At 37.8% G+C, this 24,541-nt stretch overlaps 1 protein-coding gene across 1 annotated transcript; it reads left to right on the top strand.

Moving 5' to 3' along the window:
* Nucleotides 1-224: 224 nt before the first annotated feature.
* Nucleotides 225-23,658, top strand: Ppm1k (protein phosphatase, Mg2+/Mn2+ dependent 1K). The gene is made up of 7 exons (XM_003467468.5): nucleotides 225-429; nucleotides 7,007-7,524; nucleotides 9,047-9,147; nucleotides 15,980-16,145; nucleotides 16,582-16,726; nucleotides 17,656-17,790; nucleotides 19,783-23,658. The coding sequence occupies exons 2-7, from the start codon at nucleotides 7,085-7,087 to the stop codon at nucleotides 19,912-19,914; spliced, it is 1,119 nt and encodes a 372-aa protein (XP_003467516.1). The 5' UTR covers nucleotides 225-429; nucleotides 7,007-7,084; the 3' UTR covers nucleotides 19,915-23,658.
* Nucleotides 23,659-24,541: the final 883 nt, after the last annotated feature.

Raw genomic sequence — 24,541 nt, 5'->3', positions numbered from 1 at the left:
TTCCGGGCGAGCCTCCCAAGCCGCAGCTCTCGCCACGAGGGGCGGGGCGCCGGCGCAAGCCGCCACTGGTCCAGGTTGACGTCGTCCTGCAATGCTCTGCTACATTGCAGAGTCAAATTGCAGAAGCGAGAGGCTCGTTCCTCTAGGGGTCCGCGATTCGCTGACGTCGAGGGCGGACGCGCCGCCGTGCTGAGCGCCGATTGGCCAGAACTGCAGTCAGTCAACGGGAACACATCGCCCACTTCTTCGTCTAGCCGAGAGGTGGCCAAAAATTTTCGAGAATTTCCTGGAGATGAAGTAGAGCCTCCTTTAACAGCTTATTGTGGAGGTCCGAGTCAACGGGGAAGACAGTCTTATTACCGACCAAGACAACGCCTCTCTGCCCTCCAATAGCTAATTTTAAACTCCTGGGACTACAATCTCGGAGAGGTAAGCATAGAGTGCAGTCCCTTTACCGTGTCGGCCTGATGCTGCTCTGGGAGGCCCGGAGTGAGCGCGGAGGACTCCCCGGGAAGGGGCTAGAGGAAGGTCATTCAGTTTCTCCAGCCTCCTCGGGCCGCGCGCGGGCTGGCGGGGAGCAGCGTGGCGGGGCTGGGCCGGGCTTGGGGCCTGGGCTCGGGCTCGGGCTCGGGCTCGGGCTCGGGCTCCGGAGGATGCTGCGGGGTCTGTGCCGCGTCGCCGCCCGGGGGAAGCAGACGTGGCGACCGCGGGATCCGAACGCCCGGAAGGAGGCGGGCGGGTGCCCGGCTGCGGAAGGTGTGGGGGAACCGAGTTCTCCGCACTGCTGCACTGGCGGGAAGGTACTTTCCTGCCGAATGTCACACGGGTCACTCAGCTGTTACGGCCAGCAAATCCAGCGCGGAGCCCAAACCTATCCAATGGCAAGCTTTTCGGGAGATCCGTACAGAGAAGGATGCAGAACCCTGTTTGGATCAGATCCGAGCCTTGGGCTTTCCCTTGCAAGGACAGCATTGAAGTCTTAGGCCTAGAGCCTTGACGATGCCATTCTTAGCAGCTGCGAAATCCTGAGCAATGACAAAAGCGGGGACCGTAGGTGGAGACTGCCAGGGAATACACAATCTCTCAAGTGGTTGCCCTTTCCGAGCGTCTGCAAGAGAGTGCAGCAAGCCCCTGTCGGTTCTTCGTACCTTTTGCCAGGGCGGGGGAAATAATGAGGTTGTTGGGCAGTATCAGAATGAGCTACTCCAGCGACAATGAGAATGAGCTTGAAAACAGCCACAATTAGCGGTGTCCTGGTTACGCAGCTACAGTAGGAAGGCGCGAACTGAGGGCAGGTGTGACTTTTGAAGGATACGGAAATTCGGAACAGACCCACCACCGTGTAATAAAATACTTTAGTTACAGTTTGGAGCCCTGAGTTTTTGTTTTCCCCCTTGCAACTTCAGTGACTTTCTGTTGATCCGTACAGACACCTTCCTTCACTGGAATCTTAGATAAAAAAAGGGGGAGGTGCTGGTGATGTAACATAGAATAGGAAAATTCTGAGACATAAAGTTACAGGATTGGAATGTGGTCTGTGGTTTGTGTTCACAGTTTAAAAAGATTATCTACAGGATGAGAGTAAGAAATACTTCTCACTGCTCCGATAATCTTTTCGTTATTTGCAAGAAACCTACATTCGCCATCAAACCTAAGGGACCTTTTGTTGTTTTATTTTTTCCCCTCAAGTAGACTAGTACATTTTCCTTCCTTCTGGCAGTGGAAGGCTTTTGAGTCCTACAGTCTATGTTATTTTAGTTTATTGGGATTCACCCCACTCCCCTGTACACCCAAAGATCAGTAAAACAACAGAAACAACCAAAACTTAGTTTAAGAATATTAAACATTACTTGTGTTTACTTGTGTTTGCCACTTCATAATAGACAGGTATGAATAGTTTCTTTAAAAATTTTTTTTTCTGGAAAGGTAAAGTCTAAGGAGCTATCAGTAGTAATGATCTTTCCAACTACTGAATGATTTTGTCATATGCTTTACAATCTGCTCTCCTGACCTGGTTTCAACACTCAAGAACAGTGTATCTTAAATATCAGTGCCATATCTTGGCAGAGGCAGTGCCTCCTTTTCCTAAAAATGAAATGGGCAGCAGTAAGGTGTTACACCACTGAGGGATGACAAAGAGCCAAGAAATGCAAAATATACTAAAATTGGCACAGCGGTTTTGTAGTTTTTTCTGTGGCGTTTCTTCACTTCCCTTTGATTTGTAGATCAAATTTGTGCTTAAAATGACTACAGCTGAACTGGGGATAGAGTGTGGTGGTAGAGCTCTTTCTTAGCATCTGCAGGCCCTGGATTCCAACCCCAGCATCCCACATACCAGAGTTTGTCAAAAGACAGTTGTACTTTTTATCCTTCTTGATGGTTTTGACTTGAGATTTTGTCTTGGGATATGGTTTTCCGCATATGCTTTCATTTAGAATTCCAACGTCCAGTTAATTTTAATTTTTAATTATTTTGGGATACCAGGGGTTGAACTCATGACCTCACATCTACCAAGCAGGTGCTTCTGCCACAAATGTAACTCCCTGGCATTATTTTTTATTTTTTAAGAGACACGAGTGTTTACCTGTTTTCTAGCCTTGGATCCTATGTTAGATTTAAAGTATCAGATTTAGGAGGAAGATGGGGAAGGCTTAGTCAAACTAATGTGGAAATGATGAAAATATTTTCAGGCAGTTATTTATTGACAGTAGCTAGAATATATAAGGTATTTTGTGTGTCTACTCACACATTTCATATACTTTTAAAATTTTATTTGGTTAATTCATAAAGTAAATTGGGAGCCATAATTTTTGTTGTTGTTTTGTTTTTTTTTTGTTTGTTTGTTTGTTTTCAAAGGGAGATACTTTGGATTGAACCCAGGGCTTGGTGTACCTTAGGCAAGCACTGTACCACAGAGTTACCCCCCTCCCCCCAGCCCTTTAAAAAGATAATGTCTTCCTGAGTTCCTCAAGCTGGCCTTGACCTTGTGATCCTGTAGCCTCAGCCCCCAGAAAGGCACAATGATAGGTGTGTCTCACCACTTATGACAAGCTATATATTTTTGTTTTAATTAGGAAATAAAAAGTAATTTGGAAAATAGTTTAAGTAGATGATTATCTGTTTTCTTTTTGCATATGACTACTAACATGTTTTAGATTATGTAATACATTGTGCAGCTAGGATTGCAGTTATTTATTACTTTCTTGCTTAGCATAATCTTTATTTTACCAGTATAATGATATGTGGATATGTTCTTTCGCTTTCTGTTTTCTTAACTTTTGCTCTGACATACTTTTGTTTAATTCAGAGGGCTTTCCAGTAGATTTACTTCTGTCCTTTGACTTGTTTGGATGATTTAGCATACAAAGTTTGTCTATAATTATTAAAATGGTTTCTAAAAAGAAGTTATCCTTGATTCTCCATCAAAAGATTGGCAAAATTCTCCTTTGCCTATTCAAAAAATTTCTGAGTGACTGTGTTTCTTAGTTGGTAAATGATAAACTTACCCAGATTCATAATTGCTGAATGAATTCTTGGGAGTTTGTCAGTCTGTGCCCCACTCTTTACAATGGAAAACATTGATATTTTTTTTTTTTAAAGAGTTTTGAACTGGGAATGGTGGTGCAAATCTAGAATCCCAACAGTTAGAAAGGCTGAGGCAGGAGAATTACAAGTTCAAGACCAACCTGGACAACTTAGTGACTTAGTGACACATTGCCTCAAAATTAAAAATAGAAAAGGAGCTGATGGTATAGCTCAGCATGTACTGGGTTCAATACCCAATACAACAATGAAAAAAGGGGACATTGTTATTTTTCACATTTGAAATTCTATTCCTTGCCTGTTCAGTGCATAGTCATTTCCATGAACATCTGGAAAGTGAGGCAGTCTGGGATGTCAGTTTCCAAGTTTGAAGCTGTGGAGGAAACATTTCTTTGGTGTGCAGATGTTTTTTTTCTTTATTCTTGTTCCCCCCCCCCCCACCCCTTTTGGTGTTGAGGATTAAACCCAAGACCTTGTGCAAGCTAAGCCTGGCTCTGCCACCAGAGTTTATATAGGCTTAAAGTTGTTACTTAGCTTGGAAACACAAGATAGCTTTCACTGGTTTCTTAAGGAATCTGGCAGGAATTAGTATACTTTTGTTTTACTGCTTTTGGAGGAGATGAAACTCCTAATAGAGCATGTCCTGCTCCCCTAGATGATGTGATGCTGATCTAGTTTTGTAGTGGTAATAAATCATCTGCAAATCTGACTCACAGTTAACCTCTTACAATAATGCACTTTCAAGTAGATGTTTTTCCATAGCTACTCCGTTGACTTTCTGAGATGATTACATAGGAAATATGTAAGAATGAGGCCAAGTCAGTGATTGATTTTAGTCAATATAGGCTTTAGGAAACTGGGACCAACATTCCTTTTATTTTATTCTTAAATAATGTTTCCAGTAAATGTGTGTTCTCTGCTGAGAATGCAGTTGTATTTTACCATTTTAAAAATTTGAGAGGGTTAAGAAGGAAAAAAGGACAAGGATATCTTAGTAAAGCTACAGGAAAACCTTAATATTGATTTGATTGTAATTCAATAACTATTCTTTAAAGTAAGTACAGGACTACCATGTAGGCCAAAGCTAAATGTGGCATGCATGCCTTCACACTGAAGCCAAAAACAGTAGTTCACTTAACTTTGGTGCATTCTTCTTGTGTGTTTTCTAATACATGTTTTTATTTATAAAGCTTCATTTTTTGTATGGTATTAAGGTGCTTTGGGAATTTTCTCTATTAATGATTAGCACTTCTATTACTTTCTAGATTATACACAGTGTTACGGTTGATACATTGTGTCAACTTGAGCAGTTTAGAAGTTTCACTGACTCAGCAGGGAGCCAGGGTTCTTCCTTTATAAATATCCTCATCCTGTACACAGGAGGGCAAGGAGATTTTGTGAGTGCTACACCTGCAAGGGGCGGGGTGGTAGAGATGGGGTGGGGGGCAAGTGTGGCCCTGTACAATATAAGGGAAGAGAAGAGATTGTTTTCTCCCTTTTGCTCTGGCTGCTGTCTGGAACTGTTGCCCCAGTGTCATGCCACCCTGCCTTGGAGCCAGCTGATTATGGACTGAAACCTCCACAGTGAGCAAAATAAACCTTTCCTTCCTTTGTTTTGGATGTTGGGTATTTTGTCCCAGCAAGGAGAGAATTCTTGAAATTTCTCCACGAGTTGTCACCTATATTGTTATTGCTGCTGAATAAAATATGACCTCTGATTACTCTGTTTTCTGTTATTTTAACAAAGTACCTGAGGCTGGGTAACTTCATAAAGAAAAGGTTCAAGGCATTGGCATTAGCTCTGGTGAGGGCTCTGGTGAATGGCATCATCACAGCAGAAGCACTTTCTGAGAGGGAGAGATCACACTGCCAGGGCAGCACATGACCAAGAATGATTTGGGGGCCAGGCTCAGGCATTTCTTTTTTTTTTTTTTTTAATCGGTACCAGGGATTGAACTCATGACTGCCTGCTTTCAAGGTAGGCGTTTATGCCGCTGAGCTAAACCCCCAGCCCCGGGGGTAACCAAGGCTACTCAGTCCGAGGACATGGAGCCTCAGAATCAGAGGGACCAAGGATGTAGCCCCAATCTGCGACTGAAGTGCTGGAAGCCCTTGGAGAGTCCCTGCTGTGTTGAAGCATGTGGAGGCTGATGTTAGCTGGCCGTGGCAGCCACTCAAGAAGAATAGGGCATGGCATGTGTCCACTTTTTGTTCCACGGGGCCCCCAGCCTGGTGGATGGTGTGTCCCATATTCAGGGCAGGTCTTTTGGAAACATGCTCATAGGCACATGTAGATGTTGCCTTACCATTTTCTAGGCATTGCTCAGTCCAGTCAAGTTGACAACCATGATTAACCATCACAATATCAAAGGATGTCCTTAGGAATCTCATCAGTTCTTCTAATTTTACCCTTTATATTCAGCTGCATTGGTTTCCAAAAATTGATTTGAAAGTGATTACATAACCCGTGTAATGCATTTTCTCATAGATGTGCTCCAGCTGGTTGATGTGTGTGTGTGTGTGTGTGTGTGTGTGTGTGTGTGTATGTTATACCAGCGTTATGAAATCTTACACTATCCTTTCCAGTTAATTTTTAACTTGCAACCTAACAGTAAGACTGGGTATGTATGTAGCTCAGTGAAAGAGTATTTGCCTAGCATGCATAACACTATGGGTTTGGTCCCCAGCACTGCAAATTAATTAAGTAATGAATCAAAGTAAAAGAAGGAAAGACAGGGAATGGTTTTTTGCTTAGAATATTTATATTGGAAAACCATCAAAGAGACAGCCCTTCCTGCAGGCTGTCAGAATTTCCCCTGGCAATACCCAGTAATGCCAAGGCAGGCTTTAAGTTTGCACTTAAGTAGATACACAGAGTAATAGTTTCAAGCAATGCAGTCTTAGCCTATTATAAGCAGTTTTACCTAGCTGTATGTTTCTTTTTTTGTTTCTCTTTTAGGAGACACAGATATTTTTACTATTTGTGCTTTTCTTTGGAGTAATCAGATTAAAGAAGGGAAAGTGTTACTTGCATTTGTAGTCCTCCTACCTAAAAGAGTGGCCTGCTAATTCTGTTATCACCAGAGAGCTGGTTAGAAAAGCAGAGTTCCCAGGCCCACCTTATACCCCACCTCATAGCAACTGAATGAAAATAAATAATAAACAAAAGCCATTGCACATTATCAAAACCCTGGAGTGATTGCAGGTTGAAGTTTGAGAGGCACTTTAAGTGTGTTCTACCTCATGCATACTATCACATTTTATAGAATTTAAGTAGTATGAATTGAGTAGGTAAATAGATTCACTGTGCTTAGAAGTAGGCTGCTGGGTGTCTGCCTAATATATAACATAAATATATATTTGTTAGCAGATACTCTGTGGCTTTCATTTTTTCGCAGTGTCTAATAACATTAATTATATTCAAAATTATTGACTCAGTCTCTCTTCCTCTTTCTCTTCGCAGCTGTATCGTTTCTTGTGAAGACACTTCATTATTGTTCATTGCCCTTTCCCTCATTCCTGAGGCCTTTGGAGTGGAGTTATGTCAACTGCAGCCTTGATTACTTTGGTTAGAAGCAGTGGGAACCAGGTGAGGAGGAGAGTGCTGCTAAGCTCTCGTTTGCTGCAGGACGACTGGCGGGTGACTCCCACGTGCCACAGCTCCACCTCAGAGTCCAGGTGTTCTCGGTTTGACCCTGATGGTAGTGGGCGTCCAGCTACCTGGGACAGTTTTGGGATTTGGGATAACCGCATTGATGAGCCAATTCTGCTGCCACCCAGCATTAAGTATGGGAAACCAATTCCCAAAATCAGCCTGGAAAACGTGGGCTGCGCCTCCCATATTGGCAAACGGAAAGAGAATGAAGACCGATTTGACTTTGCTCAGTTGACAGAGGAGGTCCTATACTTTGCAGTGTACGATGGACATGGAGGACCTGCCGCTGCAGATTTCTGTCACACTCATATGAAGAAATGCATTACGTACGTACACTTACTTTCCATTTGACAATTCTCCTTTGTTTCCTGTTTAATCTTTTACCTTTTGGCTGAGGTGTCCTTTGTAAACTAAGTTACTTGAGAGGTTTTGCACTGCCACCCTATGAATGAGAAGAAGTTTATGCATGCCTTTCCTTATTCTTAGTTAGTACCCCTTCAGAGATGTGTGTCTTAATAACTCCCTAAGGAACACATTGAGCAGAACATATACTACTTTGTGATGATTTCTCACAAATTAGTGTAAAATGCATATTATAACCTATGAAACACCTTTACTCCTATTAATGCAGGGTGTATAATAAGTGTTTCAATAATGGTACTCTCAAGTGAGATGTGAATAGTTTTGAGTACTGGTTGAAAGAGCTTTGTACAGTAGTATTAGTGTGCGGAAAAGGCATTTAATGTGGGCATTTTGAGGCCCTTTAAAATTTTATTTACTCCTATTGTTGTATTTTAAGAATCACTATTGCTAGAATTGATAGAGAGAAGACATATCACAGAGTTATGACTGTGTATTATGTGTATTTCTTATGTACATAGTTAGCTATACTGTTCATCACTTGATTTAGGTATAAATTACCTCATTCTACAACTCAGTAGTATAATTGATTTGTTTTTTATTTTTTTACAGTACTGGGATTGAACCCAGAGCTACTCCCCCAGACTTTTAAAAACTTTATGTTCTGTTCTTGTTTTGAGACAAGGTCTTGTAAGTCACTGAGTGAGTCCTGGGCTTAGTCTTAGGATCCTCCAACCTCAGGCTCCCACAGTGCTGGGATGACAGGCATGTACTACTGAACATAGTTTGGTGGTTTAATTTACTATGAAGAAACTCTTGATCTCACAGGGTTGTAGTTGTGAGAATTAATTCTTTAAGAATAGGCACTTGAAGTTGGGTGTGGTATCACATGTCTGTAATCCTAGCCTTCTGGAAGACCGAGGCAGGGGGATCAAAAGTTCGAGCCCAGCCTCAGCAGTTTACCAAACCTATCTCAAAATAAAATATAAAAAGGGATTTGGAGTGGTTGTGCATACCTGTAATCCCAATGTTTGGAGGCTAGGGCAGGAGGATCTCTGTGACTTCTAGGCCAGCCTGGGCCACATAAGTGCGTTTAAGACCAGCTTGCACTACATTCTGAAAGCCTGCCTCAAGAAAAAAAGCCGAAAGGGTGAGGGGACATTGGGGACAAGCTTGTGGGAAGCCCTTGTGCTCAGTGTCCAGTACCTCAAAAAAAAAAGGGATTGATTGATTGAGGTAAGTAGTTTATCACTGGACTACATCGCCAGACAGACTGTAGTTTTCCTGACCCTAAAAGCTTATCACATGCAGGAAGCTTTGAGTTCCATCCTAATTCCCAAACATTCTAATACCCAAAACAAACAAGCAAACAAATAAACAAGTACATTTTTAAGAAGTCTCTTGTGTGTAATGACTGTATAAAATGATCATGAAGAGAGATACCCACAGTAAAATGATTTTTCAGGGCTTTCTTTGCTCTCTACACAGGGATTTGCTTCCTAAGGAGAAGAACTTGCAAACTGTGTTGACTTTGGCTTTTCTAGAAATAGATAAAGCCTTTGCGAATCATGCCCACCTATCTGCTGATGGTACGTAAAGCAATCACATTTCTCAGAATGTTGGGGAAATGGGGGTAAAAAGGAAACCACCCAGCCATGGGTGTATATTTTTTTTGTAAGGAAGCTTATATAGAAATGATTTTATATATGCTGTTTGGAACACAAACTAATATTAATACCTCACTTTAACATAAGAATTTTTCAGAAAGGGAACCTCCTAATGTTCTGTTATTAGATTTTTTTAATCTTAAGAAGGTTTTAGAATGTTTTCATCTGTTTGATTTCTTGCTTCGTGAGGAAGATATCCATACTTGGGAGAATACTTTCCCCTTGATGAGTCTGATGAGCAAATGCTAAAATACTTGGATAATTACATCTACCAGGGCAGATAGTAATTGTTCCAACAAGATAATCACTAATAACTCCTAGAGGAAATTGTTAGATAATATGCAGTTTGTATAATCAAAAGGAAGACATTTTTTTCTACTTTTTAAAGCTCAATCTTGCAAATTTTCTGTTAACTGGTGATTATTTATATTTTTGTTAAATCTCAGAGCATGCCAACTGAATTAAAAAGTGTGTATACTACATGTCTCTACATTTTGAAAGTAAAATGTTTTGGGTTTTTACTAGATGTATCACAACCATTTCAGGAAAATGCAGCCAGCTAGTTAGCTGACCAAAATGTCTTGTTTATAATGTTAATCCTGAAAATTTAAGAGCAGCCTTAAAATGTATGCCTCAGCGCTGATTTGAAAGTGAATCACGCAGTAATATTAATCTGTATTTGTTTCATCCTTTCCTTTTAAAGAACATACTACAGAAATGTCACTTTCAAATTTTCAGCGATGCACAGGGATAGGAACTCTCTCCATTTCTCCGATAGGAGCTGAAACCCAGAGAAAGGTCAGTTCAGTTTAGGGCTGGAATTTTCCCGGGTCCCAGTGTGACTTTTCTCACATGAGTATTTAATGATGAGGAGAAGGTAATTCTGGGATGGCTCTGTTTGCCAGAATGAAAGGCTTCCCTACCTGACCCCTCTGTCGCAGTGCGTGGTATCAATCCTCTGACTCTGAGCATGCTACAAGCTCAAAGTCACCATACACCTCCATCCCAGCTCTTTCCTGCTCTTGTTTTTTTTTTTTTTTTTTTTGGTGCCAGAAATTGAATTCCTGACCTTGTGCTTGCTGCCAGGGAGGCACTTGTGCCACTGAACTAAATCCCCGGCCCTTTCTTGCTCTTTTTTGAGAACCTTACCGTCACACTCCTCAGAAAAGCATTCAAATCTGTTTTTCCTTTGTTTTATTTTAATTTGTACATTTAGTCTTCTTTTCTTCATTCCTTCATTCCTTTGAACAGCCTTCAATAAGATAGGAGGTGAGAGAGGGTAGAGATTTTGCCTAAGATTGAGCTCTTGTTCAAAATGGGTAAAACACATGAAGAAGAGGAGAAAATAAAATTTGTTCTATATTATAATTGTGAATTTTGGCATGCTCTTAGTTTACCCACTCCCAGCTTGGCTGTGAGTCTGGCTGCGTCACACACCTCACTGTTTATGAGTGGCAGTGTTTTGTTGGGGGTAGGTGCCAGCTGTCCTGCGAACAGCTGTAGTTTGCAAGGCAAGGCTGAGAAGGGCATGGTCCCGAGCGTTGGTGTGCAGCCAGCAGCCAAACACGTTAATCTTTCAGGGTGCAGTCAGCCTTTCTGAAAAGGATCCAGTCAGTGTTGATGCTTAGGATCGTCAGTATTAGACTAGATGAAAATTTGAAAGGACTTTCCTCATTTATTAAGTAATAAGTTATAATTCAAGAGATTCTGAACTTAGAGTATTTATTCAACTTGAGCATCTTAAAAGAAGCTTTCTATTGATTACTTTCTTCTCATAGCCAAACAGGCATGTAGGAAATTTAATCATAAACTAACTCATCCCTTAACAATGAAATTAAAATATGCTGTTTAGTTTGGTTCCTCTATCATATGCTTTAAAGCACTGATTTTAGAACTTCCATAAAGATATTTTAAGTTACTTTTTATTTAATAGCTATTTGTTTGAAAGTATGATGGGTTGAGATAGAATAATGCTTATAAGGTATGCTAATAAAATATGTCATACATAATATTCTTAAAATATATATTTATGTTATTATATATATTCTTAAAATTTATGCATTTTTAAAAATTAGTGTTTTGAGAACATTTAAAAGTTTTATTCTTAATAAGTTGCCCAATCTTTCAAAGATGTCAAAAGTTATCTTCTGGTATTGGGTCTTATTTTATCAAACATATTAAAGTCACTAGACACAAAATGCTGAATGTTAATTTTTCAATTTTTGGACTAAAACACCCCAAATCTATGTCATTATAGACTTCAAGGTTATTTAAATTGAAAAAAAAAAATGAAGTTTTTAGCAAGAACTAAAGCAGTATCAGTATTATAAGAGTGGATAATGTTCTTTGAAGCATATATGTATCTAAAGTAATATATAATCCCTATCTATAGATATATAAATATCTGTATTTCTCCAATGCTAGCCTAAAAAACATCTGTGGTTCCATAATTTGCCCTGTCTGCTTGCTTTCAACTTTTCCTTTGGTGTTAGGCCCATTTGCACAACTGTTGGACCTTTCTGGTCAGGGCAATGACCCATGCTTGCTTTTTTTTTTTTTTTTTCTTTTAAGTACTGGGCCTTGCAAAGTGCTAGATCACTGAGCTACAACCTAGCCTTTTTTTGTCACCATCTTTGAACTATTTTGTATTCAATTTATAATAGAAATGTGTGTTTTTATAATTATTAAGCCAGCCAGTAATTTCAAATACTATCCAATGCCTCTGTTGTTTGCAAATAGTCACTTAAAACAGACTAGGTAGTAGAAAAGTTAGATTAATAACCTACAATCCTACAAACCTTAAACGTGATTGTAGGTTGCTCAAGCTTTGAGAGCAGCAAACCTCTGCTAGATAAATGGGTCCAAAGGAGAAACCTACTCTGACATGGAGTGAGAGACACAAATGGAGGCACAGCTTGTCTCATTGGAAACATTGGGGCTCTTCATATCATGATATATTTATAGAAAAATTAAGCTGAAAAGTAACTAGGAATTTTTGTGTGTGGTCCTGGAGATTGAAACATATGGTCACTGAGGTACAACACTAGCCCATACAACTTTTTTTTCTTCCAGTACTGGGGATTGAACCCAGGGTTTTCTCATTGAGCTATATTCCTAGCCCCTTTAAACAATTTTTTGTGAGGCAGGGTCTAAGGTGCCTAAGTTGCCTAAGTTAGTATCCTCCTGTCTCAGCCTCCCAAAGTGTTTTGACTGCAGACCTGTCACCACACCCAGCCCCTGTGCAACATTTTAGAATGTTACATCACCAAACTGGGAAAAAAAAAAATAGGGATAGCATCAAAGAGAAGTTCTTATTGTGCTGTTACTGCTTCAGCTCGTTTGTTACTTTGGTTTTGGTGTTCCTGAATTGTACCTGTCTAGAAAACACATTTTTAATAGGTGGAGACTATTTGTTTCTAATATTGTTGATACTACACAGTTAAATAGTTACCTGCATTGTTATATTTTGAAAAGTATAGATTTTACCTTTATGTTGCTGTTCAAAATTGTGATCATTTTTCTTCTGTTGTGTTGACCTGCAACACTGGGGAAAAGAGAGAGCTGCAGAAATAGTCATTTTATGAATTCTATAAATTATAAACCTGTGTTAGTGCTCAAGAGCCTTACTAGCCTTTATTTAAATGTATTGAAAGTAATCATTCTACTGAAACACTGTTTCTAGATAATAAATCCCTGCATTGTGCACCATTAACAAAAGTGTTAAGCCTGTGTCTGGCATAGGAGGTGCTTTGACTCCTGCCTGGTAAATATTTAAATCTCAGTAATTTGGTGGTATACTGTAGTTCACATCCCATGACTGTGTACTGCTTGTCTGATGCAGATTATTTAGTGCTGTCCCTTGGAATTTACTCGTCTGTTATTGGAACAACTTTGATGTTGCTACCAAACAAATTTACAGTGTACTTTTTTTCTAACTCAATAATGGTACTTATTTACTGTATGGAAGACCAATTATGTAAGTGTGTGTGGGTGTATGTGTGTGCGTGTGTGTGTGTACAGATGTGTATATATTGACACCATTATGTTTTGCTACAAATGCATTTGCAAATAGTTTCTTCCTACATTGGAAGACTAAGAAAGACATTAGTCTGTGATTTAAAACAAAAATTCAACAACAAAATGCCATCAACTTGAGCAAGTTGAGTTTTCACATCATTAATTTGGCACTCCTAGAATATGATATAATTTGTTAGTGAAATTTTCACCAAAATAAAAACCCTTCCCCTTATTTTGCAGCTCTTTCTCTGCTCTCCCCTGTGTTGCAGGTTTGTAATGTTTGAGCAAAATTCCTGGGTGAATTTCCTATTTGCCTCTGTGCGTGTTATTTGTGGCAGAGAACTGTACGTGGTCACCAGCTCTAGACCTGGAGCCCGTGGACACTATATGCTGGGCTTCAGAGGGATCTGCTTAATTTTGTCTCAGGTGAAGGAGTCCAGCGGTTCCTAGCCTGGACTACTGGAAGGTTCCCACATCCTCTTTGTCCCATTAGTTGAGATGACTTGCAGTAGAAATTGTCCAGTGAGTGTTAAGAACTTATTGAAAGATGTCTTAGTTTTATAATTTTCTTATTAGGCCTGAAAAGTGAGAATTTTTACTTCTGTGTTAAATGTTAAGTGAAAATAAATGCTGATTTACTATTTATATTCTTAGATGCTTAGCAAATCAGTCTCAACAGTTAGTTTTGAAACTTTTCCCTAACCCTGGGATTTTGGAACTGTGGAGGTGAGTTGATAAAAACTCAAATTCTTTTAAATTCCTAAGTGGGACAGCCAAGAATTACAAACCTAAACCACTAAACTTTTGTTTATCAAAGTTTAATTCTTGTCATAGCCAATTAAAGATAACTTTTAAAAAAGCTATTACTGACTATCAAAGAGAAAAGTACAAAAATCTCTGGATAGGTAGCATTTCTCTTGCCTGGCTATTTAAATCATTTGAAAATAAAGCTGGCTTACATGCTAAAAATTCCATTGCTGTATAAAAATTCCATCATTGTATAGTGTCTGATCTCAAGTTAAAAGTTAATATTTGTAATATAAACATCACTGCTGTATATTTTGCAACAATCATAACATTGACACAACAGTTCCAAAATCAAGAGATAAGTGGCAAGATAGTACAACTATATTTGGTATTTTTCAATGAAGTAAATTCAGCATGACTATGAAAGATTAAGTAGAATTTATTCATGTTTTTCCATTTTATTTTTCTGATTAAAGCAGGCATTTTAATATACTGACTTGAAAAATCCATTGATATATATTTATGCATATATATAAACTATATATTTCTTTCAAAATATATTACAGATGAAGCTTTTGAAATTGTCTTTGTGAAAAAATTCTTGGAAATATTGAGTCTCAATGAATAATTCTTCATTTTTTTCTAAATTTACCTTTAAAGTCAAAATCATTCTTAGATGGTCACCTGAATATTTTTAAGTGCTTTAAAAAATTAACACTGTTACTAGAGATAATACCTGCTTTAAATAGTCCTTTTCAATTTCTTCTACTTTGCTTTACTTTTTAGCCCATAATTTTATAGTATCTCACTTTTGACAAGGCTCAATGCACCGTACATATTTTTTTCAACAAGTGGTTAAGATCTTAGGGCAAACACTACCAGAAGAAATAAAAGAAAAATGCAGTTTGATTTTTGATTTGGATGGAGTGAGTAGTGGCAATGTCAAGCCTATAACACTGAATTTTACTTGATCTCAGTCGGAGAAATTTAATATTCCTAGGATGCTCTGGGCAGAACCACAGCAATCACAGTTGGCAATACTATTCTGCATTTGGATACAGGCTCACTATTAGATCCTTTTGGTGCTAATAGTGTTACCTATACCACGTTTATGAGAAGCTAGAATTTAATTCTCGGCTCCTCAAATCTTCTGTTAACATAATTATGGCTGTGACTTTGTTTCATGTCTAGGGAAAACAAAGGTGAAGAGAAAAGAATTTGAATCTTCAACCATTTTAAAATATTTTGATGATGATTTATAAAATTTAAAAAACTGTAGAAGGAAAGAAAATAAAATACAGTATTGAAGAGCAAATAGGTGAGCCAGGCATGGTAGTACGGGCCTGTAATCCCAGCACTTGAGAGGCTGAGGCAGGAGTCTGAGGTCATTTTGGGCTACATAGTAAGCATAAGCCCAGTCTGAGCTATGTAGCAAGACTCTGTTTCAAAAACCACCAACAAAACAAAAGAAAAAAACAGCAAATAGTTGTCTTTCTCTATCTCTCAGCCTATTACTACATAATTTGTTATATTTTGTGGAACAGAAAAAGCTAATTTGATGATTGCAAAAAAGTCAGTTCAACAGATCTAAATCACCCTGTCATAGTAGGCAGCCTAATTAAACTTTAATACTTTGATTTTGACACCTGACTTGTACACATAATTGTATGTGTACATCATCATCATTATATGTTCAATTCTACTGTACTTTACGTGATTGGAAACCACTTTGGAGATAGTAATGCATTGTTTGCCAAATTAGCAACCTTTTGTGTTTGCATGGAGCCTTGTTATTATTGAATTAAATACTTGTTTCTCTGCATGCTGTTATTTACACAGTTCATTTGCATTTTATTTGCATAGCTCTAGTTAAATTAGAATGATACATCCCAGCATTAGTTTACCATGCTTGTGTTTTATTTTGTAATAAAAATTCTATGTCACATTACCTGACTCTCACTAACTGTATTCTTTTTTATAATGTTTGTAGCAACTCTTCTAACATCTGGGACTACTGCAACAGTAGCCCTGTTGCGAGATGGCATTGAACTGGTTGTAGCCAGTGTTGGGGACAGCCGAGCTCTTTTGTGTAGAAAAGGAAAACCCACGAAGCTGACCATTGACCATACTCCAGAAAGAAAAGATGAAAAAGAAAGGTATGCCACCATAAATCATGAATTTTTGTATGGGGTGATGTTTATAGTTCAAGAGGAAATGAAGTATTATTATTTATCTATTCAGTACCAAGGATTGATTCGAAGGCCTCTTACTAAGATAGGTTCCCACTGTTTAAATTTTTATATTGAGACAGGATCTCATTATGTTACTCAAGATGGGCTTAAATTTAGGATTCTCCTGCCTCAGGCTTCTAAGTAGCTGAGATTACAGATGTGCACCACTGTACCCATCTGAAGTGAAATTTTGCACTTTTTTGTGGTGATGAGGATCAAGCATAGGGCTTCATGCATGCTGGGCAAGCACTGTTCCACAGAGCTATATTCCCAGACAAAAGTTTAAAAACTGATGTCATGCATAAAATTAACAGAGATTTTTCTGCAATCATATCTTAGTCTGCTCATGTTTCTTGATCAGGATCAAGAAATGTGGTGGCTTTGTAGCGTGGAATAGTTTGGGACAACCTCATGTTAATGGAAGGCTTGCAATGACAAGGAGTATTGGAGATTTGGACCTGAAAACCAGCGGTGTGATAGCAGAACCTGAAACAAAGAGGATCAAGGTGAGAAAGGACATGCAGATACTTGAGATGCATGTGGAAAGAATGAATAAGCAGGCTTTCTTGGAAGATATAGCTGAACCAAAATGATTTTTCAAAGGAGAGTAATTTATAGAAGAGTAGACAAACTTTTCAGATAAGATACTATTTTCCTGGCCTGCTAGCTGTGAAGTCTTTGGTTTTTGTTTCACTCTTGCTGTGGAATTCTGATAGACTGACTCTGCTGTCCTTTCTTTACTGTGCCTGATCATTTAGTGTCATTCCAGCTTGGAGCTTCCCTTGACTTCACGTTTCCACCAAGCTGAATAACTGCCGCCTCTATTTCCATAGCTCGGCTGGTCCGAGTGCAGTGGTGTTTCCATAGCTCATTGCTCTTATTACCCTACTTTGCCGCAGTGCACAACTGTGATCTGATACTTCCTTCTTTGAAAACCTTGAGGCAACTCACGTAGTACTTAACAACTTCCAATGACAGAAAAATCTTTGTTCATTAGCTGCACGAAGGGGTTCTTAGTAGACCTTTCACTTACACTAATTTTATGTAAGAAATACTTAATGTGGGCCTTGCTGTTTGACAGGTTTGTTTCAAAAGAGGTACTACTATCCTCATTTTACGAGGAAAACAAATCTAAAGCATACAGAGGTCTGAGGCATACAAATGCTCATGCTTTTAGTGATGGAGAATGCTCACTCAGATGAAAAATAGGGTTTAAGCTCTTGCTACCTCATCATTTGGCTATCTGACTTTTTCCATTATGGTATTACTAAGTAAATGGTTTATCTTTGGTGGTGGTTGATACTTCTTACATTTCCACTTTTTGCCTATAAACAGATGACTATTCAGCAAGACACATAAATGATATCTTCCAGTTGTCAATATTATTTTAAGTCAAAGTCTGGTTTGTGATCATCTGTGTTGGTTCTGATTGCAGCTACAACATGCTGATGACAGCTTCCTCGTCCTCACCACAGATGGAATTAACTTCATGGTGAACAGTCAAGAGATCTGTGACTTTGTCAATCAGTGCCATGATCCTACTGAAGCAGCCCATGCAGTGACTGAACAGGTGACATGGCAGAACTTCTGCGGGGAAATTCCCAAGGAGGGAGGAGGGTGCAGGACAACCCGTGGCACCAGATCTCCATATGGCTCGGAGTGGCCACAAGCTGAAGATTTCTTTGAAATCTTGTGTTTTAGCTTAAACATCACAATGAATTTCACACCTGATTCCATAATATTTCTAACTGGCAAAGTTTTACATCTGCCCAAGTGGTTAAGAAAAACTAACAGGCCATGGAAATGCCATATTGGTTACTTTTTGACCTTGAGATGATAATGAGAGCAGTAATCAATTGTAATAGTAAGCTAATATCACTTTGTGTCAAACATTATTCTATTCACATATATGTTAACTCATAATAAGCCTGACATTGGAGCTTTTCCCAAAGGAGGAAATCCGAGGAACAGAGCCAGTGTTGCAGAACTGGGCTTCAAACTCAGTCAGCCAATATTCCCAAGTCCAAAGACTTGACCTTTGAATTAGACTTCTCCAAGAAAATATTCAACTTGGGAAACACTCTACAATGCTTAACTTCAGGTTATTAAAAATGGCTGTGCAAAAAAGGTGAAAGCACAAAAAGGGGAATGGATGGGATTGTGTGTCCCTCAGGGATACAGTTGGAAAGCTGGGTCATATCCAGGAAAGGACATGTAAAAGTTGCTTTGTGTTGTTTAATATTTTTTCTTATAGATAGTAGTTTTAAGTTACAGCCATTCCTCATCATGCTTTTAATTCAACAGATATTTTTTGCATTTCTTTCTTTTTGAGGGGAGGGGATTTGGTACCAGGAATCAAACTCAGGACCTCGTGTTTATCAAGCAGATGCTGTGCCACTGAACTATATCTCTGACCCCTATTTTTGCATTTCTGAAATGTACATTTTGATAGAATGGACAAATTTGGCCTAAACTTTTTTTTTTTTTTTTTTTTGTCTTTTTTTGAGACGGGGTCTCGCTATGCAGTTCAGGCTAGCCCTTGAGCTCACTTTGTAGCCCAGGCTGGTCTCAAACTCGCAACAATCCTCCCACCTAAGTGGGAGTGCTGGGATTACAGGCGTGAGTTACCACGCCTGGCTAAATTTGGCCTAAACTTCTCATGAACAGGTGCTATTCTTTGTGTGAATCCTTTGAATTCCCTTTTTTTTTTTTTGCCAATTTGGTAGGTGAAAAAATGAAACTTTTAGTGTTTTAAGTATGAATAATTTTGTTTAGTGGAGTTACTGATTTGCAAAGTTTATTAATCATTGTATAACTTGTTTTCTATCTTTGCCTGTTATTTTCATTGCAAGAACTTTCTATGTGTTAAGTACAATAGCTCTTCAATACTATAAGACTTTGTCTTTCAATTTGTTAAACTTTTTTCATTTATTGAAGCATTTTACAACACTTTCATCATTCCTTTCCTTTACAATTTTAGCTTAGGGATGTGAGGGGTTTTAAAATACATTTGATGCTAAGTATAATCCCAAGCACTTTTATAATACTGACCATGTCACTTGCTATTTGAACTACTTCCTAAAATTGATTTACATTTTTCTTCTTGTGGGAAATTAGTTTATCCGCATGTTTCTATTTTGTAAGGAGCATAGTAAATAATCCTATGGTAATATCTTCCCACACATCATTTCCAAGATTTTTAATTTTTTAGGCTAAATTCCTAGAAGCAGAATTGCTGACAACAGTTGCTAATTATCAAGTCTACTGTGTTTGGTCCCACAGTAAGTGCTTTATGTGTACCTTCTTCAGGAACTGCATATCATCCACAGTGTTTCTATTACCAAGGTCACTACGATGGAGTACATTCCACTATGATGTGGTTATTTTAGGTCATCTCTTGTTCCACCTGAAGTTTGATGACCTCATGTGACATTGATAACAAGGTGAAAGAATCTTACCAATTATATGTAAAACCAGCTTGGCTTCCCAGGGAATGAATGGTTTGTCTTTGTACAGACTCTGAACTTCACCGTTTTCTCTTCTTTCTTGGTAAACCTTGCAGGCAATACAGTATGGCACTGAAGATAACAGTACTGCGGTGGTAGTGCCTTTTGGTGCCTGGGGAAAGTACAAGAACTCCGAAATCAATTTCTCATTCAGCAGAAGCTTTGCTTCCAGTGGCCGATGGGCCTGATTGCTGCTTTGGAGCCAGGGTTTCTGTGCATCAGTGTTGAACTCGTCAAGAAACTGATAGAGCAAAAGGTTCACCTGTGCCAGTGTGACTCTGTGACTGGCTAGTTTAGTACCCACATCAGTGTCGATAACCACTTATTACATAGTAGCTTTTAATACATACTGTACCCATTCTATTTATTTTTGACTATCCATGCTTAGTATAAATATACATGCAGTGAAGCTATAGCGAGTGTTGAAGTTGAATGGGCAAATGACAATGATTCTGTTACACTTAATAAGTGTTAAATTTTTTCTTTTACTTTGTTTTGTTGTCATTGTTGCTGCTTTGTTACTGTGGTGCTAGAGATTGAGTACAGAACTTTTTGCATGAATTTCTAATTTTTAAGAGTCTAAGGCAATTGTGGCTTCTTTTTGATTATTTCTGTTTTTATTCGTTTAAACAAATTGTTCAAATTTTTCTGATTTTGGACAGTTATTCAGTATGTTATCTGTAAGGGTCTTTCTTCCTGCCTTCTTTCCTTCCTACCCCACCCCCTTTTCATTCTTCTCCTTCCCTTCCTCCCTTTTGTGAGAGGGGATCTCGTTGTATTGCCCAGGCTGGCCCTGAATCCCTTTGCTGAAGTAATCCCCTGCCTCATTCTCCCAGACAGCTGGGACTAGACAGGCACATCACTATGCCTTGCTTGCAAGAGTTTATAGTTAATACATGTAGCAAGGAGTAAATGTGAGAATTGGGCTTTTTGTTACCGTATTTTGTGTTCTGGACCACTTCCTGGTAATTGTAACCATACAAAAGAAATTCGTTCAGATAATAGGCCACTGCTAAATCATGTATTTATTTATAGACAGCACACTTGTGTATCTCAACTATTAGCACTCTTTCTCTTTGTTTTTATTTTCTTTAGTTAAGTATGCTCTACAGATGTGACTGTTCCTTAATGTCAAAAAAGAATGTGCTTGCTAAAGGTCTTTTGGTCAAAACGGTACAAAGTTATGTATTTTGTATAAAGTTTCCATTTGTTGCCTCTAACTCTTGTTTGTACAGAATTATGTTCATATCACTTTTTGTATAGAGTAAGCAAGTTGGATAATTTGTTAGTAACAATATGTCATGGAGTGATGCTGATATAAACAGTTTGAGGTTTATATCTGTTTTGCTCATTTCTAGGACTGATGAAAAAATAATAAGTTTAAAACAAATGCTAAAACATTCTGTGTCTCGCCTGGCTATGTAATTTAGGAATGTAAGACCATATATATATATTTTTTACCTGAATGTAAGTTTGCTTTTCAACTGTGAATCTCTAAATGTGCACTTGGAATTATATCAGTTAATTTTTGGACTATGTAAATTTGTCATGTGGGATGTGTATATATGTATATTTTAGAGTAATATAAAATTAAAATGAACAATCTTGTATAGGTAATTCATTAGGTAACTGTAAATTATTGATATACTTATCCCTAAAGATGCTTGACACACTGCGGGCAGTTTTCCTATAATGGAGAATCTAGTTATTGGCAGGTAAGGAGATAGATTAAGGATGGGTATAGGAAATACTTTATGTTGGGTAATTTATCTGGATAACTCAGGAACTGAACCAGTATGTCAATTTACATTGTTATGTGGTACTTTGAACACAAAATGGTATTTGAGAGGAATACTGAATGTTGAGTATGACATGGAATTTTGTGGTATAAACAAAAGAAGAGTAAGCAAAAAAGTAATAGGCCCATGTACATAACTTCAGCTGTCAGTTTTCAGGATTGATTCTTCTCTTTCTTTAAGCTTTATTTAAAGGTTTTTAGAAGAAAGAGGGCCAAGTATAAATATTCCATCTCACATTTGAGGGAACAGAAGAAAATAAATCATGAATTTTCATACCTGTATTAATCAGGAATTGTCCTTTGAAAAAGTGCTAGCTAAATATTTCCATTTTTTTCAAAGAAATAATAAAGAGGACAGAATTACAGAAAGGAATATAGTTTGCTGTTCTGTGAGCAATGAGGAACCAACAGTAGATTAGCAGGCTTGGGATATTTTCTTGATTTTCTGAATCAGGACTTGGAACAGAAAGACAGGTTTTTACATTTAGAAACAAGTGGGATTTCCAAAATAACATGTAAGACAAAGCCGTATAGCATCAAAATGGCATTCTAAATGTTCAGATTCATTTTGTTTTGAATTCTTCACATTACTATTCCTCTCTTTTAATTTAAAAACTAAAAGAGAGCAATGCTTTCAAGCTCGAAGTCCTGCAGATCATTGCTGTAGTAGGTAAGTTGCCAGGTTTGATAAAGAGGGATTTGTGAGATTATGCCCTTGGGTGCACTTGGCTGTTTTACCTGGAAAGTTTTAAAATCCAGAGCTAATTATCCATAAAATATATTGATGTTTATATTTTTGAGCCACAATATTAAAATACATTTTTAAAATGTAGAGTATAATCCCTAGATGAAAAACATGTATTAGACCTCAGAGCTTGTTACTAGAAATTATGCAAATAGTAGTAAAAAGTTGTAAGTGCAGGTTTTTAGTTATAACTGTGAATTTGTCATATGGGTACAGATATGGTGTAAATTAAATAATATAAAAAATCAATTATCTTTGTCTTTTATCTACATGTAGTACAATTATATTACATATTTATAGTACACATATAAAATTTTTATGTTTTTCCAAACTATTTGCCAAAATTTATTTGGTGAAATATTTTTAAACCATTCTGATATTTTATAAGAATAAGCTCTTAAATACCCCAAATATTAAAAAACAAATGCAGTCCTGCTCTCCAAACTATTCAAAGATCTTAAGTGTTTCTTAAGCGCTTTAGTTTGGTTTTGCATTTTTTCTGAGGGAAAAAATCCACTTAGAGATAGTTTTGATATTTTTTCGTACTCCGTGATAGCAACTTTCCCTAAATTCAACGTTCAAAAAATTAGTTTGAAGAGTTAGTAGCATATAAAGTATAGAAATAATTTTTCAAAATAAGATCCTTTTTAAAAAAAGGATTTTAGCAGACAATAGACCTATGCCAACTCTTCAATATCAAAACATTGAGTTTCCTTGCTAATCATGGACAGGGAATTAACTTCATGGTAACATGACAGTAAGAAAGTGCTTCAAGGTGAGGCCTGCAGGAGTCAAAGTTAAGCATTAAACAGTTAAACGTAAGTATGTATTTGTATCTTTCTTTAGTTATTAGTTCCTATGAATCTGTTTCTGTAAAGAGTGATGTGAGATTTGGGTTGGGTTATGGTTTATTTCCTAAACTCCCTTGAACAGACAACTTAAAACAGAAATATGACATGGCTTTACAAGGTGACTAAACTAAATTGTGATGGCTTCGTGTTGTTTTTGGTATCTTGTGATGGGACCAGTGATCATCTGGCAGCTGCTATTGGTTGTTAGATGGTTGAAATGATCCATTGATGGTCATTGGTTCTAGTTGTGAGCTGATGATGGTATTCCACCTCTAAAAATAATGTGTCCGCTATTGCATTCTAGTACAGAATTTAGCAGCCTGTTATGTCCCAAATTAATTTCTACTGAAGGGCTCTGTTGTATTTAACACATTTATTTTACAATTTACCAAAATATTGTTTGGTATATAGCGCCTCCTACAGTGAGTTGATGTAAGTGCTGATTTTACTGTTAAGAGTGACTGAGTAGACTATCATCACATATCTTGGTGTTGAAAATGTCATTCTAATAAAATGCATGCATTAAATACTTTCTAAATTCCCACTGTCTTTATTTAACAGTCATGCTGTCCAAAATTTATTACATATGTGATCATGTATAAGAGCTATGCATAGTTGAACATTTCTTTTAGTAGCCAAATTCTGGCTGTTTGTAAATGAATGGGAGACAGCTTTGGGGGGAAAATGGCTACACTCCCACCTCTTCCACATCTTTTTGCTTTTGTAATGCAAATTGATTTCTCGTTTCCATTTTCCAAAGTATTTGTTGGTGTCATCAGAGGGAACAGGCCATGATGAGTTCTGTAATACATCGGCAGCTTCAAAATTTTGGGTCAGATTTCCCTCTAGCATATTCCAAATATAATAAAATTAGAAACAGCTCCTTAACGGTCATGCTACGGAATTCAGTATTATGCATTTAACACAAATGGTTTTTAATGTCTGGTCATTGACTGAAGTGTAATAGTTTGTATTCTATAGGCAAAAAGACTTGTAGACTATTATCTCCTGTAGGTAGCTTGGTAAAATTTACCTGACACTCTCTATATCTTTAGCAGTGAGAAACAATCATTAGTGTTTGTTAAATGAGAAATTAATGAATTGAGTTCTACTTTGATTTTTTTATGGTAATGATAAACCAGGCATTAGATACTTTAAATAATTAAGCCAAAGAGTATTTGTGTAAAGGGATGACATTTCACTTCCATTTGGGGATTACTGTATGGTTCAGAATCTTTTTCTGAAACTCATTCAAAGAAAGTCAATACCTAAAAGAACTGTGCTGTGTGGATGGGTCTAATCCTGTTTTCTCAGAAAGTGGAGAAGGAGAAATTAATATTGAAGGGCTCTTGAGTGCCATGCTCTCTTTTTGTTGGATTTGGTTTTGGTTTTGGTTTTCTGAGACAGGGTCTCACTATGTA

The sequence above is a fragment of the Cavia porcellus genome, unplaced genomic scaffold (genome assembly GCF_034190915.1).
Source record: "Cavia porcellus strain 051 isolate PalLab524CR breed Dunkin Hartley unplaced genomic scaffold, mCavPor4.1 scaffold_4, whole genome shotgun sequence".
Lineage (NCBI taxonomy): Eukaryota > Metazoa > Chordata > Mammalia > Rodentia > Caviidae > Cavia > Cavia porcellus.
The sequence above is the reverse complement of the archived record's forward strand: the minus strand, read 5'-3'. Positions and strand labels throughout refer to the sequence as shown.

Bases quoted from the DNA above. Each gene is read 5' to 3' on its own strand.
- Ppm1k (XM_003467468.5), top strand. From the start codon at position 7,085: ATGTCAACTGCAGCCTTGATTACTTTGGTTAGAAGCAGTGGGAACCAG. The intron at 7,525-9,046 runs GTACGTACACTT...CTCTCTACACAG, and splicing joins CATATGAAGAAATGCATTAC to GGATTTGCTTCCTAAGGAGA. The intron at 17,791-19,782 runs GTGACATGGCAG...TAAACCTTGCAG, and splicing joins CCCATGCAGTGACTGAACAG to GCAATACAGTATGGCACTGA.